Here is a 17,835-nt window from a genome sequence, read left to right as displayed (position 1 = left end):
TCTTTGTTCTATTTTCATCACTATCTTGCAAGCTGAACAGGTCTTTCTTTTCAGTGCACATGAAATGTGATAAGACGTTTGTCTTTTTTTCCCCGCCTCAAGGCCAATGGCACATTGAAGTGCAGTGAAGTTCTCCAAGTATGGGAGCCAGTCAGAGAAGCAGCAGGGTTAAACCATGTGACCGTGGCTATGTGGTGCAACATCAGCCTGCAGCCTGTTTTGGAGGCCCATGCTGCAGCCCAGGCTGTCTACTCCCAACTGAACACAACTGTGAGTAGAAATATACCAAAGCCAATAGGAAATTTAAAGAAATACATTCAATAAGATAGTAAATTTGCCTCTCTGATCAGAATAAATAGTAAAATGTGTGCTAAAGGCCTAACGCTTACCTAAGTAACAATTACCAGTTTCACCATGCGGTGGCAGTGTTGACACACAGAGAAAGTTGCAAATGGCTAACTGCATGTCTTGCTGTATGTTGTCTCCACAGCACATGGGTGTGGGACCAATCAATGTGAGCTCCACGGCCGCCAGGATTGTCAAGGCTGTTCGGTCTCTCTACCAAGTCAGCATCAACCACACAGTAGTGATAGAGAAATTCATGATGACTTTCAGCAAACAGCTCTCCATGCTTACAAGCCAGCCTTTGAGCCCTGAGGCAGAGCTTTACTTGTACAAGCAGCTCCAGGATATGGAGTTGCAAAACAGGTCAGCTACAATCAGACTTGTTCACTGCTAAGACAATGTGCTCCTTAGTGTGGTTTTGATTTGCTGTGCTTTAAAGAGAAAACACCGAAAATTACATTTGAGGTGAATCCGACCTCCCAGATCCATCTAGATGTCATGGATTATTGATGAGACATCACATTAAAAAAGGATGCTCTACAGTTTCAAAATTTACACGCGAAACATTTCTAATGCCAACATCACATAAGAATGAAGAGCAATGTTTGCAAAATTTGCATGACAATGCACACACATCCTAGCACCTACAAAGTCCTCACGAAATCAGACAGATCAGAGGAATGTGAGGAGTCAAATCAAAATGTTGTGCAGCTGCAAATAAAAACCCACTGAGCACAACAGTGTAATGATATTTTACAGTATTTTATTTGAGTGGGGAAACCGTCTGCGCATTTCCATGAATTTATGCCATAAGTCAGTTGCATTTCCACAAACACCCACAGACTCACTCACCTACAGAATTCATGAACTCACCTTGAACTTACCAGTCTATTTGTTGTTGCAGCATTATCCACAATGCACCAGTCAAACCAATCTGAATCACACCTAATTACACAAGGAATTGGAGTGATCACATTTGCATTCAGCTTGATTAATTTAATGCAGGTCTGTCTGAAAACAGGCAGGCCTGCACAGATAGCAGCTTAACTATGATTCAGCTAGCCAAGACATCCGCTTAAAATTGATTTCCCTTTATATGTCAGCTGCAATAATGAGACTGGCTTGGTGATAAGGATCACATTCTGCATATCGCAGGAAATCAATCAGGTCTCAGTACATGAGTTACAGATCACTGATCACAGTGGAAAAGACTCTACAGTCTATTACTGAGGATAAAATGGGAAAACCGTGTGAGTAAGTATAAATGGTGACGATGAGGAAATATCCCTTCTTTCCAAATCTGAGAAATTAATGGAATGGAATCATTTTATTAAGGAAATGGATAAAAACATAGGCTGCACTGCATTAAAGAAGTTGGGGAAAATTAGTCTTTAGTCCAGTTTAGTGCTCGAGGCTGTAGAATCATCTCACAATTTTTAGTTCATATTAATTTTTTAAACATTTATCAGTAGAATGGACTTAATCTGAATTTCATCCCTCTACAGTTTGTCTTCCATGAAAATGCTCTCAGATGAGTTGCTTCGAGTGGCCCCCTACTTACGACCGTACATTGAAGCTATGATGAAAGCACTGACATACGTCCTGGAAAATTCTCATCACATTCAAAACAGCAGCTCATCCCAGAAGCTCTTCGAAGAAGCAGCAATGATTTTCCTGACCTCTGCAAACATCACCTCATCTGACATCCTCCCCATGATGTGGGGAAATTTCACTGGCCTTAATGAGACATCTCTGACTGACATGATGAAAGATGCGGTCAAACTGATGATCGACATGAAGATATTGGGGGATGCGCCAATGGTTTACCAAGCCTTGGAGGAATTTCTGGCGGACAACGGCACAAGCTTGATCGTGCAGAAGGTGGCTGAGATGGTGGAGTGGTTGGCCTCCACTCAAGCGTCTGGACTGGATCTGCTGAGTCAGGCTCTGCCCAAAATACACGACATCCTCAAGCCTCTCTTGTCTGTCCTGGCCAAGATGAGTATGGACATGCAAGCAAATGTGGAACTGTTTGAAAGTGTAGCTGGAAACACAATCGCAATGCTGAAACAGTTGGTAAGCACCGGTGGTCTTCTGTCCCCCATGAACCAACATCCCAGGATTCAGTCAGATATGATGGGCAACAACCACACCCTAAGAGTTCGACAAAGACGCGATGTGATGAAGATGAGAGGCCCAATAGATGACTTCATAGACCTGATCGACATTGACTACCGAACAATGTTCAAAGCCCTCGCTGTCCGTCCTACTGCTGCAGAAGTTTTGGAGACAGTCCACGTGCTCTTTGCCAATCCTGATCTTGCTGTTGTTGTGAAGGGAGCTAGCAGTGGCATGCCGTGGGGCATAAACGCCTCTCAGGAAGAGACCATTGACGGTGCCCTTGGGTTTGTCTCCTCCCTCACTGTCCCTGGCATGTTTCCTATGTAAGTTTCACTTTTGCTTAATATCCAGCTAGAGATTGAAACTGGACATAACATGTGCAAACTGCTCTCCATCTTGCAAATGTGTGCTTTATAGTTCACCATTGTGTTGGGCTCTGTTTCATTAACAACCCTTGTTTGATTTTCCTTAGGCCACCACCAGATGTCCTAATGAATGCTGCTGATATGCTCCCTGAAGGTTTTCCATTCTCCTCTGTGATTAAAGATATCATCAGAGCGCTGGCCAACGAATCTCAAGGTAACTTAGCTGTTCAGATATACCGTCTCTTTGACTCGGTCCGGACAGTTATAGGCTTCTTGGTCCAAGAGCAGCTTTATAAAGAGAAATGTGCACTCATTAGTTAAATGAAAAATCCCCAAATGAATGTTAACTTTACCTACTGACTCCACAGTGAATTCACTCCCACTCATGCTTAGTTTAATTGTTGTTGCATTAAAGAGCTCACACTGATGCTGCAGCTTGTGTTTACATTCCTGCTGTGACAGTATGCAGGCATAAGCACAGACAGTTTAGACAGTCACACAGCTTGGAAACTTGCCACCCTTTTCTCTAACTTTTTGATAGCTGTTGCGAGAGCACGGGAACACCATAAAGTATTTAGTTAATGCTGTTATTACTGTATACATGATTACGGTGCTGCAAAATTCTTTCTGGAGATATGAGGAATAAGACTTCACCCCAGCTTAGCTTCAGCTCCCAAAGAGCCCAAGGCCATATGGCCCTTCTCCAGCAGAAAGCCACTCAGCACCTTTTTAAATCTCATTAGCAAAGTAGAATTCAATCACTTATCCTGTCCGCCCTCGCTAAACGTCTCCCCTCGCACTCACACAAGTGGACATCTATGACCTCCTTTTAATTTGCGTCTGTGCTTGTGTGATAATGTTTTTAGTGCATAGAATCACTTGGTAAGCAGCAGCAGCTTCACTTCTCTGCAACCACACTCATATGCTTCATACATACACACATGCGCACACACATACACACAGTGCACTGTTGTAATTGCAAAGGCCTCTAGGTGTTGAGCAGCCTGAGATTAAACATCGCCATTGTCTAATTTTGGACTAATTAAATATTCTGTCATCACATCTTGCTGCCTGAGGTGGTGCCTTTCTTAGGGCTTGTCAGATGTGTTTTAATGCACGACAGCATCTAGTACTACTGGCCCTTCTGGCCCCATCAGTCCCGTACAGGGCTTCACTTTAAGCACATCATTTGCTGCTCGCTGCCTGACGACGATGCCCTGTAATGGTGCGCGTCGTAATGAAGCCCAGTGGGATGTCATGTTATTCTGTCACCTTACAGACCTTACTCTAAGATTCCAGACTCTAATAGTGTCGCTCTTACTCTCATTCTGCTTCTGTCTCTTCCTCTCCCGCCCTTCACAGAGAGCCTGACGCTGATGCAGCAGACCTACCAAACAGCCACCGACCTCGTTAAGATCAACCTGACAGACCCGCAATTCACAAAGCAACTGGGCCACCTGAGATCACAGGTCTTATTCATGCATTCATCATTGGTTCAAATAAGAAAAATGGCAAATTAAAATGAAAACAATATGGAAACCATTTGCAATCACAAAAGAAAAAAGAAAAAAAAAAAAACATCCCAAGGGACTTTACATCTTTTTCTCCAACAAAGAAATCTGCTAATTCTAATAAAAACATCTCATTATTATGAGCAGATTTTAGCATGTTAATCACTGCTTTACTTCAGAGGACAGGGGTGATGACCTGATTATGCCCCCATATCGGCAACAGATGTGGCTCGAGGCATAATATTTTCATGAACACAATATCTCTTGGATGCTTCAAGAGAATTTCTTTAAATTCAACGTAAACGTTCCGTCAAGGATGAACTGATGTGGTTTTGGTGGTCAAAGATCACTGTACCCTCTCAAAACATGGTTTTGGCCATAACTCAAAAACTCATATGACATTTATGCTAAAATTTCACATGAATATAATATAATAATACAACTGTTTCATATCCATAATGTTAAAGTTCAGCTTCATTAAATTTAGCAAAAACACTGTACTGATTTCCTCAGTGCCATAACTCAGAAACCCAAGAACAGATTGTGACTATTTTTCACTTTTCGCCAGATACTGAATCCGTGAAAAAACATAGTACACCAAATTAGCTTTTGACAGTTTTTTGTTTTTGTCTGTACTGTTGGATGTACCGACAACTATCAGTAGAATAATTTTATAATGAGAAAAATCGTAAAAACCAGCAAATACAAAGGCAAGTTCAGAAACATTCCTCTAGCCTCAGTACATCCATACAGTGAGTTACACTGTACGCTACCAATCATGCCTAGTTTTTAGCCTGCGTTTGTTTGAAAAATTCACTATCTTGAAAAATTTTGTAGCTACGAGATCATGATGCACACTTACGTTATCATTTTCTCGTAGTCCAGATATACATTATTAGTGTGTCCATGCTCTCTCTTGTGGTTATGACACTGAGTTCTTTGAAAGGGATTTTTCATGGTTGACAGTGATGCTGATGTGTTTTGTGTAATGAAATGCCAAAAGCTATTGTTTGTCTGCGGTGTCAAACAGGCTACCATAACCCTAGTCAAATTCTTTTAGTTGGATTAGAGTTCTCTGAAGGACAGAGAGACTTTATTTCCACTATCAAGCAAAATATTCCCATGCCACATTAGGGCACATTTTTTTGCTTGCCAGCCAGTCTCTCTAGCATTCAGTGGATCATAAAATTAGACCAAAAAGGCTTTTTGGACTGATTTGATCATCGGCAAGTGGTTAAGGATCAGCCGCACAGTTCTGTTCTGCACGTCACTCCTCTGCTCTCTATTGTCCTGTCTCTTTCCACTGTCGCTGTCAATAAAGAGCCAAAACAAATATTTAAATGCTTGATTCATTGTAGGTGTGTGTCTTGGAGAACACGGACTCTGCTCGCGCAATAATGGAGGCCCTCTCTGTAGCACCTGGCCAGCTCTGTCACACCTTCATTCCCCTTCTGGAAGTCTTGGTTGAGAGTCTTCAAATGAACACCAGCGCTATGTCCGATATCATCTTCCAGACTGTCATTGGAGAGCCAATGAACTACAATTTCCATGCAAACTGGTACAGAATTGTTCTTTGTTCATTCACCCTTTATGAACGGTTTTTCTTTGCAGGGTTTTCACAGCAGAGGGTAGCACTTTGTTCAATGAATGTTGCTCTCACCATTGCTTAGATTGCTATCTCTCATATCCATTTAGTATAATTTAAAGCCCCTGCAGTTTCCAAAACTCCACTTTCTAGGATTTAATGGTACTGAAGTCTACAAAATCAGAAAGTGACCTCTTGCTGTTTGTTTTGGTTGTTGTGTTGTTTTTACTGAATTTTCACCTGGATCCATTTTGCCCACAGGGTGCCCTGTGGCATTTTATTCTACAGAAATGAATGGTGTTAAACAATTTTCGTGTTTCTTGATTAAAGTGGATTTGTCTGTTTGTGCTGCATGTTTGTGTGTGTGTGTGTGTGTGTGTGTGTGTGTGAATACAGGAGCTCTGTGATGACTCAAGGTTTGGGCTTTAACGCCAGCAGCCTGAGGTCTCTCAACATTACCGTCACCTCCCCAGGTGAGACATTTTTATATATCACTGCAGTTTCTGTTTCTAATATTGCAATATTGTGCATTTCAGCACTAATGCTGCAGTTTTTATTATAGCTGTACCAGACCTTCCTGTCTTATATGTCATTATCTTGGCACACACTGTACTTGTTACTCCTAATGTTGTTTTGTTTTGTTTGCTTGCTTAGAATGAGACTTATGAAAGAAGGAGAGTTTATATCTTTTATGAACTGTCCAGAATTCAGGTTTAAATCAGCTCATATGTTGCTCATTTTTGTCTCATGACAACACTTTCCTTGTTGCTGTGAATGTGACAAAAGTCAGTTATTTTATGGCTCCGTTTCTCCATTTTAACTTGGTCCCTGTTTGCAGCTACTCTCTCTTTGTTTGCGACTGGCTGGTAAACAGTTGAGGTCATTTGACATTGTACCTTTCAGCTTCTAAATTTGTCATTTTGACCAAAACAGACACACTTACACTACCATTTGAAAGTTTGGGGGTCACTCAGGCAATTTCATGTTTTCCATGAAAACTCACACTTTTTTCATGTGCTAGCATAACTGCACAAGAGTTTTCTAATTATCAATTAGCCTTTCAACACCATTAGCTAAGATAATGTAGCATTAGAACACAGGAGTGATGGTTGCTGGAAATGTTCCTCTGTGATATTCCATGAAAAATCAGCCATTTCCAGCTGGAATAGTTATTTAACACATTATTGATGTCTGGGTTCTGTAAAGCGTCTTGAGACAATTTGACTGTAATTGACGCAATATAAATAAAATTGAATTGAATTGAATTGAATAGACTGTATTTCTAATTCATTTAATGTTATCTTCTTTGAAAAAACTTTTTTCTTTCAAAAACAAGGGCATTTCTAAGTAACACCAAACTTTTGAACAGTGGTGTATATAAAACCAGTATTTGGAATTGCCATTATAAACCTGCATGTGAACATATCTGCAAATCTGTTCTATAATAATGGATGCACTTGGTATACAGTACTACATTAAAAATTAGTTTACATCAACATGATTCACGAAATATTAAAAATCAATAAAGGAAAACTCAAAAATTCACAGACTGTGTAGAGCTTTCACTGTTTTGAATAAAAATAGATAGACAGGTTCTACATAATGCAAACAAACTTAATAAAAACTACTTTTCTAGCACTTACGTTCTATTGTTTTCCAGGAACGATGACAGTCGGTGATATGCTGAGGAATCAAACAGCCTTTGTTTTGGACGTTGAACGACACATGAATTTGGATCCAGCAGCTCTTCAGCTCCTGATGGATACCACTCTGCCAAACAATAATTTAGAGGTGAGTCAAGGACAGTGTGTATTATGCACTCAGCTGCCTTTTCAATGCATGTAGCTCACAGAGAAATCATCCTATGAAATTTTATATACCTACAGATGTGTGTGCGGTATGTGGGCTTGCATTATTGTGGTTGTAGTGTATGTTTCCTAAGACCGGTGCTACAGGGTGCAGCTTAAATGTAACTTCCTTTTTTGTATTCAACACATTAGTGACAAAGCTAAAGAAAATCCGGTTGTCGCTTTTACAGTACAGTGAACTGAATTGCATACCTAATCAAAATCAGTCAGTGGCTGGACACTGTACTCGGAGCATTTCTCCAGGGCAGCCATTCAACAGAGCAGATTGAAAGGCTGCCCTCTTGCAGATTAGGTAGGAAAAAATGCAGAGAGAGAGAGAGAAACTGCAGGTAAAACATGGCCGTCTGCACATCACACGGAAGACTAAACTAAAAACACTTCAGAAACTGAGGGACCACAGTCATCCTGTGAATTGGAACTAATTTCCCTGATTGCCAGCAGTTTAAGACTGATTGGATCTTTTCCTCCACTGATTCACCTTCATCCATGGTTGTTACCTCTTAAATCATGCTACATGTTGTTGACCTCGCATTGTCCAAATCACCACTTTAAAATAAGGATTTAGAATCCTATTCATCATATAAATTGATGAACAGTTGAAAGGAGGAGTTTGGTATTGGTGATATGACTCATATTTATCTGTTTTGTGTACAATGTATGTCGCCTGTGCTCCTGTTGACAATAGTGCCTCTCTTAATGCTTTTGGAACAGATCCTTTCCTGGCTGGTAAACCTGCGTCACTGCAACTCCACACCATCTGCAAACATGAGTCAGACAAGTGCGACCATCTTGAAGACCTTCTGCTCCATGTCCGTGGAGCAGTGGTACGAATTTGCTTTGCTGACAGCTCGGCATGCGAACTTGGAAAAACTCGCCTACAGAGTAAGGCCCCGAGTCTTTTGTCAAAGTGCTTTTCCCCCTTGTATTAAAAAAAAAACGCACCACATAATGTGTGACTCCTGTGACTGCACATTATTCTGTAATGAGACCGCAAATCATTTCTGTTGGCGCTCCCAAAATGTATTCCTTTGACAGAGTGTTTGTTTGAAGAACATGTGAGTCAGATAGAAAAGCCTTTGTTCACGAGACAAAGCTCTTTCTTTCTGACACATTCTGAATTATATATTTTTTTCTTATAACTGATGTATTTCTGTTTGATCCGCCAAAACCCTGTCCATCCCAAAGAGCTCTAACACACGACTGATATTTGAATGTGGGTCGACAGCAGTTCCAGTTAACTACACAGAATGATTGATACTTCTAAAACCCTCTCATCTATTTCAGGGCAACCATGAAAGATAATTTTAGTTATTTTCAACCTTTTATTTCATCTAACCTAATGTGAACTTTTGTCATGTCTTTTTATTTAAAAAAAAATCCAAACAAAATCTAAACAAAATTCCATTTAATTGTGACAAATTAACCTCAAACAGTGGATCTGAAATGCATTTTCTTCCATATTACGTGACCCTGCTTGTGTGGAATGTTGCCGTTGACACCTTTCCTACATCTATATTGGATCTCGGTCAGCTTTTGTTGTCATAAAAACAAACATAAGATGAAACTAATGTTTTTCATTTTCCTCTGATTGGTTGATTTTAGCAGCGTTTTAAGCTGCTTTCAACCTTGTCACCCATAATGACAAACCTACAGAGGATTATCACCAGCCTGCAGTTCCTCTCAGCTCATTATTTTGGCTTTACATTCTCCCATATCAAGCCTAACCTGATAGTATGCCAGTGTTGTGTTTTTACAGCTTGTTTTTTTGGTCCCCAAGCGAGCAAAAATTCCGTTACTGAAAAGTTTACCAATGTTTCTAATACACTTATAAGCAAAGAGCAGATGGGAGAAACTGCAGCTCGTCAAAGGTTGTCTTAAATATTTATTACTGGCATGTAGGGGTGAATAGCGATTGATTATCTCAGAAATTCTTGTTGTCTATCGAAAGATGTCTGAATGTCACCACTATTCTTTCAGTTTGTGCTGTCTGAAGATATGCAGAGCCTGGTGGGAGTCATGATTCAGATGACTGAATTTATAACAGACATGATGGACAACTTTCTTCCTGCTGTCAGTCAACTGCAGCGCTACATGCTCTCCATTGAAGATCTCAACTTAGTCGCCAGCAATCAATTTAGACAGGTGTGTTCACTTTGCTACTACACAATTGCTTGTGTGGCCACTGGACTTACATGTGGCCAAAATGTTTCAGTCAACATCATGTTGTTTTACTGAGTCCCGGGAGCCTGCATTTGGAATTTCATTTACATGAGACGAACAAATCATGGTTAAAAAGATGAAAAAGTTCCAATCCTTTGCCCCCTAGTTGACAAGAGGACAGAGGAGCACCATCTCTTCCCAGGCTACATTTGTGACCATCTCTCAGGCGTTGTGTAGTAACGGCATCATGGCTCTGTTTGGGATCTCCCAACTCCCTGCCACTGTGGAGTCAAGTCCCTCCTTCTCCAACAACGAAGAGAGGGAGGAGATGATTGAGAGGTTCAAGATTCCACGAAATGCCAGTAAGTTGGGAAGTGGACAAATTCATGGCAAACTGAAATCTGTTAGTAGTGCAGTTATGTATATGTGGTCTTAATAATCAGTGTTTTTCACGTGACTGATTTTCTGTCAAAAGCATTTACAGTGTTTGTTTTGGTGTATATGCATGTTTTAGTAAAGCAGTAAAGGTAGTCACGATAAACACAGTAAAAAATACACTTCAAAGAGATTTTTCCAAAGTTTTACCAGCTTTTTGTCTTCTCAGCCTAAAGCATGATGTAGTGTCAGTAATGAAACCTTTGTCCAAATTACCTCCAGAAAAATTCTGATATGAGAGCGCACAAGAAGTGAAGATTCAAAACTCAAAAGTGAAACAGCAATTTGAGCCAGTAGCTAGAGAGCTTTCCACTATGATGACTAAGCATTTTTGATTTCTTTGCTCCCAGTGGAAGTTTTATTTTGCCTGCATTACAGTTTGTAAAGAAATGAGGATGAAGGATAAGAATGGAGACAGTCTGTTTGTCTTATAATCAGCAAATCCAATTAAAAGACCAAAACTATCACATTAATCAGGAATGAATGGGCTAGGGGCTACAGGCAGTGCAGGGAAAATACATGCAGTTGCAAAGCATTAAGTTATCCACTTATGCATTGTCGGTTTTTGTTGGCTGGGATTTGTTGATAATAGCAATCAGAAAAATATCGCAAAATACCAACTTTAAAATTTCAGTTCAAATATGAACTTCAAGCTGTAATTTATTGTTGGACAAATAAAAACATTCATGTCATGTCTAAACCTTCTCTTCTTGTGTTTCCTTGTGTAGCTCCCTTCTGTCAGAACATGTACCTGGACATGGTCAACACCACAGGAGGAGCTATTGCATGGGCCTTCCTCAAACCAATGCTGATGGGAGAGATCCTGTATACCCCAGACACACCCACCACCAGGGACATCATGAAAAAGGTACAAACTCTAAAGCAGAGGTGTCAAACATACGGCCCGCGGGCCAAAACCAGCCCATCAGCGAGTATGAACCAGCCCAATCCGTCCGACAGGATGACTTTACAAAATGTATAAATTACAGTGAAGACATCAACTGCAATTTTTCTATAAACATTACCTCTATTATGAATGTGTTCTTTGCCTTTTCAGATACTCTGTGATGTGTAAGTTGTAAGCACATGTGTTAATGATAAACTGAGGCATAATATTGTTGAAACTGCACTTATTTTTCTTAAGGTTGTTCATTGATATCTTGTAAAAAAATAAAAAAAAGATATGTGAACATTTTCAGAATGTACTATTTTGCCCTAAAACAAAGGGAAAAAATGAGAGTTGTCATTATTTATAGGTTATCATGCTCTGATTTTACTGGTGCGGCCCACTTTAGATCAAATTGGGCACCACCTGAATTAAGATGAGTTTGACACCCCTGCTCTAAAGGAACACATGCATAAGTTACCTCCTCTATGCTTTAATGATTAATTATTATACTATCAATAAACCTCTACAGTGCTGACGGACAATATTGCACAGGTTTACTGGCTTAATACTGAATTATTTACCTACAGACTGCAACAACTTGCACAGTTTGGCCTTGTATGTGGCCATCTCCGCACTCTTTTCTGATTCATTGCCCTTGTTTTCCGGGTGATCTGGAGGTTAGCAACTTTATGAACTCTAAGAAGTTTCTATTCAATCCTTCGAAATCTCTCAGTTGACTTTGTCACTTTCCTTGCAGGAGTTATTGTCACTCCTATTTCGAGATTTGTATGGTTTTAGCTGTTTCTTTAGTGCTCCTGCACCTCCACCACCATGTAGTAAACAAGAAAATCAAAGTTAGCTGAGGTGTACACATATTTGTATGCGCCACCATCTCCGGCTGTGGTTCTATTTTGAGCAAGTTTGACTTTGTTTTCAGCATGCTGCAGTTCCCACAGCCACACAGACACGCACACACCAGATTATGAATTCTTGCTGATACCCAGCTGTTTCACACGTTCTTGTCCTTGTCCTAACATTGCCCAGGCCAACGCCACCTTGCAGGAGTTTGCAAATCTAAGGAAATATTCCGAGGACTGGATTGAATCCTCCAGCTACATCGTACAGTCTGCTGAACTCCTCAGCCACACTCTGCCAATGCTGCAGGTATGAAAACTCCAAACCATCTTCTTTCTGTCTGATTATTCTAGCTGGCTCGCTGTTGTCTGAAAATCTTCAGATAAACTTTGCAGTGGTCTTCAATGAGTTTCAGCAGCTGAATCTTGATGTTGTTCATCGTCTCCTCCACTCTCTCCCTCCTTCTGTCAGAATTCCCTCGGCAATTCCTTTGTGAAGAATTTCATTGAGATGCAGACAGACGTCAATGTCGGCAAAATGAAGGAGATGCTCAGCAACTTCTGTGAGTGAACATTTGAAGGTCTTTTTCCACAAGGCCTGCCGTTGACATACGTGCATTTAATTTGATTACTTGTATTGTCAGACCATATTTCCGTCTATGTTAAGATGAAACAGAACAGAGATTGACACAGAATAGTCCCAACTAATGTTATTTTCTTTTGGATTAACAGCAATCAAAGCTTAAATTGCACTTAGGGCTGTTTTAACCCTATCAGTAAACGTCTGAATATCTTTCCTTTTTCACAGCTAACATGACACTGTTGTTGGAGCAGAACAAACACATCCTGAAGCAGATCACCACCTTGTCCACCTTAATGGTGAGCCTCTCCTCCTGTGTCAAGTTTGACCGTTACCGTGGCTTTGACTCTGCCGACCAGCTCAACTCTGCAGCTCAGGAGCTTGCCAAAAACCGCAATCTCTATGCAAGTGAGTAAATATTGTTTGAATTCATCCAGATATCTGTCAAAGAAACCAGCTCATTCAGGCCTACAGATCCACTGAACAGTGTAACATGCATGTACATCTGGCAGGGATTTCCAATTTGCTTGAGTGACTGTTCATTTTGGTTGGTTTTGCATTCCTTGACAGCTGAATTATGTGCGTGCCGTCTTAATTCACCTCCACCCACTGTAATACAGTAAAAAAAATGATTTATGGTATTGATTAAACTTCCCCTTCATAATAAGGAGAATCCCAGTAGATTAGCCATTAGGTTCTGCACAACAGAGGGCTACAGCTCAGTTTTACAACCACCCAAGTTGTTAATTTCCTTTTCACTGTGCAGTAATTCACAGCTTTCTCTGGACTTGTGTCAGTGTTAGTGAGTGTGCTTTCTGTAAAGGTAATGATTTGAGATGGGGACGCTTACAGGAGATGTGACTCTGCAACAGTTTATCTAGGGTGATAAAGCATTTCTCTGAAGCTGCATTATGTTCTTACATTTGTGCAGTGAATGGGTACAATCTGTCTTTCAGGTGTCATCTTCAAGCTTAAAAAGGAGGATTCATCCAGGAAGGCCAGATCAACATCCTCCCTGCCTCCCAAAGTCAGCTACACCATCCGCATGCATATGGACAACGTCATGCGTACCGACAGAGCTAGGAGCCCTTTCTTTGCAAAGGACACACACAAGCCGGACAGTTATAGCATGCGCTACAACCGTGGATTTATCTACCTGCAGGAGAACATTGATCGGGCTATCATTGAGAGCCAGACCGGGAAGAGAGTCACAGACACAGCTGTGCAGCTGCAGCCCTTCCCCTATCCATGCTATCTCAGCGATGAGTGAGTTTCCTGAATTACTGAATCCACACTCGCATACAGTACAAACAAAAGCACCCACATACAGTATAAACATGCTCCCATATTAATACATGCATAGAATTTTGAAAGGATACACAGTGTCTCAGAGGAGATACAAGCATTGATGTGGAATAATGCATGCTCTCTCATTATTCATTTGCCAGTTGGAACTGACAGTAAGTAGTCATTCTCGGAAACCTGTCACATTATAATTGGCTGTACACCATGTGCATGAATATTCACTATTATTGTGCCTTCATTTTATATACACACATGCACTCAAACACCCCTCAGGCCTTTAATAACCAGCTATAAAGAACACCACTCATCTCTGTAGTATATTTCCACTCCAGCATGGGGTCGGCATTATCCTGCCCATCGATACACTACATTGTCTCCAATAAATCATGCTTGAACTTATTGCCTATGTTTGTGCTTGCCCTGAAGTGTGACTTAAGACAGTGCTGATATCTCATCTAAGAAACACCAGTGACCAGCCATAAGATATGATGATCCTTGCCTCTCCTTCCGTCTGATTTATTGCTCAACGACACAAATCCTGACCAGATAGCGGTGAAATATGGATACATAGTACGGTATATAAAACAGCAAGCACTAAAATCCTATATATCCAGATAAGACTCGTTAAAAAATAAAAACAAAATATTAGATGGCCATTTATTTGTGGGTGGGAAATAATGCAAGGATCAGAAAAATCAAAATCTCCCAAACCTTCAGCAGTGTTACTCTTCCACTGCCTGTTGAGCCAGTGACTACTGTATATGATAAGCCTTTTCATCTGTTATTTTCTTATTTTTTTGTGACAGTGATTGGATATTCTCGGAGTGTGATTGACAACCGGCATGTCTGTATTCCCCAGGTACCTGACGGCCATCTCTTTTGTCTTCCCGCTCATGCTGATGATCGCCTGGATTTTGTTTGTGGCCCATTTTGTGAAGAAACTGGTGCATGAGAGAGAGCTGAGACTGCATGAGGTAATGTTTTTTTTTTAAATATAACTTTCTAAAATGTAATTAGACACCCACAGTCAGTGATAAACACAAATTATTTCTGATGAGCTGCTGACAGTGTGATATGCAGAACCTTTCTGTTTGAGTTTTGAAAACAGCCACAAATCTTTTAATTAAATTTCCCCCTCTCACGTCCTTCCTGGTTCTGTTTTTATACACTCCTCAACTGTTGTGTTTTATGACTGACCTGTGCATGTTTTCTCGTCCACCTGCCACATAGTACATGAAAATGATGGGAGTGAACCCGCTCAGCCACTTCTTTGCCTGGTTCCTGGAGTGTGCCGCCTACCTGGTGTTGACTATCTTCATTCTCACGCTGGTGCTCAAGTACGGCAACATCTTGGCCAACAGCGACGGTTTCCTGATTTTCCTGTACCTCTGTGATTACGGCTTGAGCATCCTGGCCTTCAGCTACCTGGTCAGCTCCTTCTTTGACAAAACTTACATCGCTGGTCTGAGCGGCAGCCTCCTGTACATCCTCTGCTTCTTCCCCTTCATCATAGTCCTGGCTATGGAGACTAATCTAACCTTTTCCCAGAAGACTGCTATGGTAAGGATTCCTCTGAAGCTCCTTTTGTCATGTGTATTAAACCTAAGTGTGTACTGTGTCATAATTCAAATACCACATAATGTCATTTACTCTGAAAGATTGCTCCGGAGAGATAAAGAATATAGGAGGAGATAAAATGTCATTCCCTTTTATTTCAAACAGTTCTGTACTCTATCCACCTTAGAAAATTATTTTAATATCACAATGATTCAGATTGCATTAGCTCCTTAATGGGAATGTCTGAATAATTCACTGTTGTGAGGTTTACAAGCAGGGATATAGTAAAGATAAACCTTTTAAATCCTTCTATTTGCTGAACGCAGGTGTACACATTAGCATAATACACCTTTATTCTTCGAAAATATTTTTTTATTTTTGCCATCGCTGTCTGATGATCATAAAATTGAGGTCAGACATTTCAGTTTTGATCTGCTGTACAATTACTGCACACATCTAAAGCCTCTCTTGCCTTGAACAAAACTCCTCACATCACGTTGAAAAAGGCTTTTAGGCAGTTTATCCCTTCATACTACACAGAGTTGTCAAGAGCAAATACAAAGGGAAGGAAGAGTATTGTGAAAAACATTACAAATATATACTTCTGAGGTTTCTTTTTCTCACCTCGGCTTTTTATCCTGTCTAATTTTCTCTCTGATTTTCTGGCAGAGTCTGTTCTCGCCGACCTGTTTTAGTTACGCCAGTCAATATGCTTCTCGCTACGAGGCCCTAGGAGAAGGTACAAGCATAAAAACATCTGACTACTACTGAGATGTAAGCTAACTGAATCAGTGGACGGCTACATCAAACTTTCATTCTGTTAACCTGCTTAGGAATTCAGTGGAGCAACTCGTACACCTCGCCCATGGCTGGAGACACCGCCTCGTTCGGTTGGCTGTGCTGGATGATGCTCATTGACTCCATCCTCTACTTCATCATCGGGGGTTACATCCGCATGGTCTTTCCAGGTAAACTGCAGTACTGAAAAATCAACAGTCTTCCCTCATTCATCCTAATATTGATAGCAAAATACAGTACATCAGACACAGATTGTCAAGCTTGCCTGTATTTTGTTGGATTTTGCTTTTGCTAGTCTTCTTTGTCAGGTCAGCTGATCTTGAAGCACAACAGCAGTATTATCATAGCGTGACAAAATTAGGATTGGCATTATGTTTGTCAAGTTGCCAGGGTAAGACACCAAAATGCTGACATCTAATGAAAAAAAATAGTCTGGTTTCTCTTCTGTTTTGTGTTTCTGGTGAATTCACTTGCATTAGCTTAACCGTCTGAGCCCCAAGCAATTACTGGGCACTTTTGCTCACTGCGGACTCCTTTTCCACTGCAGGAGAAAACCCTGCATCTCTATAGAAACACTGGAAGGGGAAAAAAATGGTCGCTTCTCATACGATTGATATTTTACTTTTTTAAAAATTGGTTTCCATACTTGTCTCCTCTCTGTTCTGTGGAAACACATCCTGCAGTTCTCTTGTCACATCACTGTTGGTCGCAGTTGAATCACTCATGTAACTTCACCGATGCATCAAGGGCTGTAGAATTTTTATTTATTGTTTTTTTTACAGAACGTAGTTAGAGAAAATTTTGGGCAAGTTTTCAGTACAGACATGTACAAAAAAAGTGATTTTGGTTAAGTATTACATTTTTTCGCAGAGGTTTAGCTACATTCAAAGATGGAAAGACATGCAACAGATGAGTAGGAAAGTCTGACTATCTGGCTTTGTTCAATGCTAAAGTTCTGATGACTTTTCAAAAATGAAAACACGCCCGTCAAAACCGATAGCAGGTTTTGGGGTCCAGATGGTTAAAATATCAAGATAGTTGTTTTTTACTCAACCCCTAATTGAAGCAAATACACTAAAGCTGGCTTAGTACACATACCTCTAAATGTTGTTAATGTATTATGTGTGAGAGATCTCTTTGCATTTTTCTTGATCAATCAGGAAAATATGGCATCCCTGCTCCATGGTACTTCCCCTTCAAACCCTCCTTCTGGGCTGACCTGTGCGGCTGCATTCAGTCAAAGAGCAAAGCGGGCAACGGACTTCTCTTCACAAACATCATGCAGAGCAGCCAGCCTATTCTCTCCGATGACAAGGGAAAAGGTACAATTAAAAAAGATATCTTACAAGCAGAATCATGATGTCTTCACTGTGCCATTTTTTTAGAACCCTGACACCTCACTACAATGAAATTTCCTCTCACTCTTCGTTTAATTCTTGCCTGCTGTTAGTTTGATTTACAC

General features: G+C 40.6%; 1 protein-coding gene across 1 annotated transcript in view; it reads left to right on the top strand.

Moving 5' to 3' along the window:
* The window catches only part of abca12 (ATP-binding cassette, sub-family A (ABC1), member 12), a 55,456-nt gene that overhangs the window by 11,146 nt on the left and 26,475 nt on the right, over window positions 1–17,835 (top strand). The window contains 21 exon segments of the mRNA XM_051959239.1: window positions 103–270; window positions 491–708; window positions 1,851–2,789; window positions 2,939–3,045; window positions 4,194–4,300; window positions 5,701–5,900; window positions 6,324–6,400; window positions 7,588–7,718; window positions 8,507–8,677; window positions 9,773–9,937; window positions 10,122–10,317; window positions 11,119–11,258; window positions 12,324–12,443; window positions 12,606–12,696; window positions 12,942–13,121; window positions 13,670–13,979; window positions 14,878–14,992; window positions 15,249–15,578; window positions 16,245–16,314; window positions 16,409–16,543; window positions 17,534–17,695. Of these exon segments, the coding sequence (XP_051815199.1) occupies window positions 103–270; window positions 491–708; window positions 1,851–2,789; window positions 2,939–3,045; window positions 4,194–4,300; window positions 5,701–5,900; window positions 6,324–6,400; window positions 7,588–7,718; window positions 8,507–8,677; window positions 9,773–9,937; window positions 10,122–10,317; window positions 11,119–11,258; window positions 12,324–12,443; window positions 12,606–12,696; window positions 12,942–13,121; window positions 13,670–13,979; window positions 14,878–14,992; window positions 15,249–15,578; window positions 16,245–16,314; window positions 16,409–16,543; window positions 17,534–17,695 (4,132 nt within the window).

The sequence above is a fragment of the Acanthochromis polyacanthus genome, chromosome 14 (assembly GCF_021347895.1).
Source record: "Acanthochromis polyacanthus isolate Apoly-LR-REF ecotype Palm Island chromosome 14, KAUST_Apoly_ChrSc, whole genome shotgun sequence".
NCBI classification, from domain to species: domain Eukaryota; kingdom Metazoa; phylum Chordata; class Actinopteri; family Pomacentridae; genus Acanthochromis; species Acanthochromis polyacanthus.
The sequence above is the reverse complement of the archived record's forward strand: the minus strand, read 5'-3'. Positions and strand labels throughout refer to the sequence as shown.